The following is a 401-nucleotide window of genomic DNA, read 5'->3' as shown; positions in this document are numbered from 1 at the left end:
GTGGGTTATTTATCTGCCTGTATCTCAGCCCCATTGAGGCTCAGTGCTGTCCATCCCCATGTTCTTTTCCAGCCTGGTCCCCATGGCCACCACAGCCAAAGAGGAGATGGCTCATTTCTGGGAGAAAAACACCAAATCCAGCCGTCCTTTATCCCCTCACGTCTCCATTTACAAGTAGGGCTTTGTGATACTGTGATATTATTGTGATATTCCCAATGCAGGACGCTGACAGCCCTTCCCCTCCCTTGGAGCTTTCTCAGCAGCCGCCCTTCCCTGCTCTGTGCCGTTGATATTTGCCATTCCCTGGCTGCCTCTGCACGTTGCCCACTCTCCTTTATTCACTGCTGGGATTCCTGGGATAACTCAATGCAGAACCCCCACCCAGGGCTGCAGAGCTGCAA

The 401-nt window shown here is 52.9% G+C and overlaps 1 protein-coding gene across 2 annotated transcripts in view; it reads left to right on the top strand.

Moving 5' to 3' along the window:
- Window positions 1–401, top strand: part of SDHC (succinate dehydrogenase complex subunit C) — a 14654-nt gene that overhangs the window by 7503 nt on the left and 6750 nt on the right. For both annotated transcript variants that reach the window (XM_015851121.2, XM_015851122.2), the window contains one exon: window positions 73–174. In XM_015851121.2, the coding sequence (XP_015706607.1) occupies window positions 73–174 (102 nt within the window). The remainder of the gene's footprint in view (window positions 1–72; window positions 175–401) is intronic.

The sequence above is a fragment of the Coturnix japonica genome, unplaced genomic scaffold, assembly GCF_001577835.2.
Source record: "Coturnix japonica isolate 7356 unplaced genomic scaffold, Coturnix japonica 2.1 chrUnrandom694, whole genome shotgun sequence".
Classification (NCBI taxonomy): domain Eukaryota; kingdom Metazoa; phylum Chordata; class Aves; order Galliformes; family Phasianidae; genus Coturnix; species Coturnix japonica.
The sequence above is the reverse complement of the archived record's forward strand: the minus strand, read 5'-3'. Positions and strand labels throughout refer to the sequence as shown.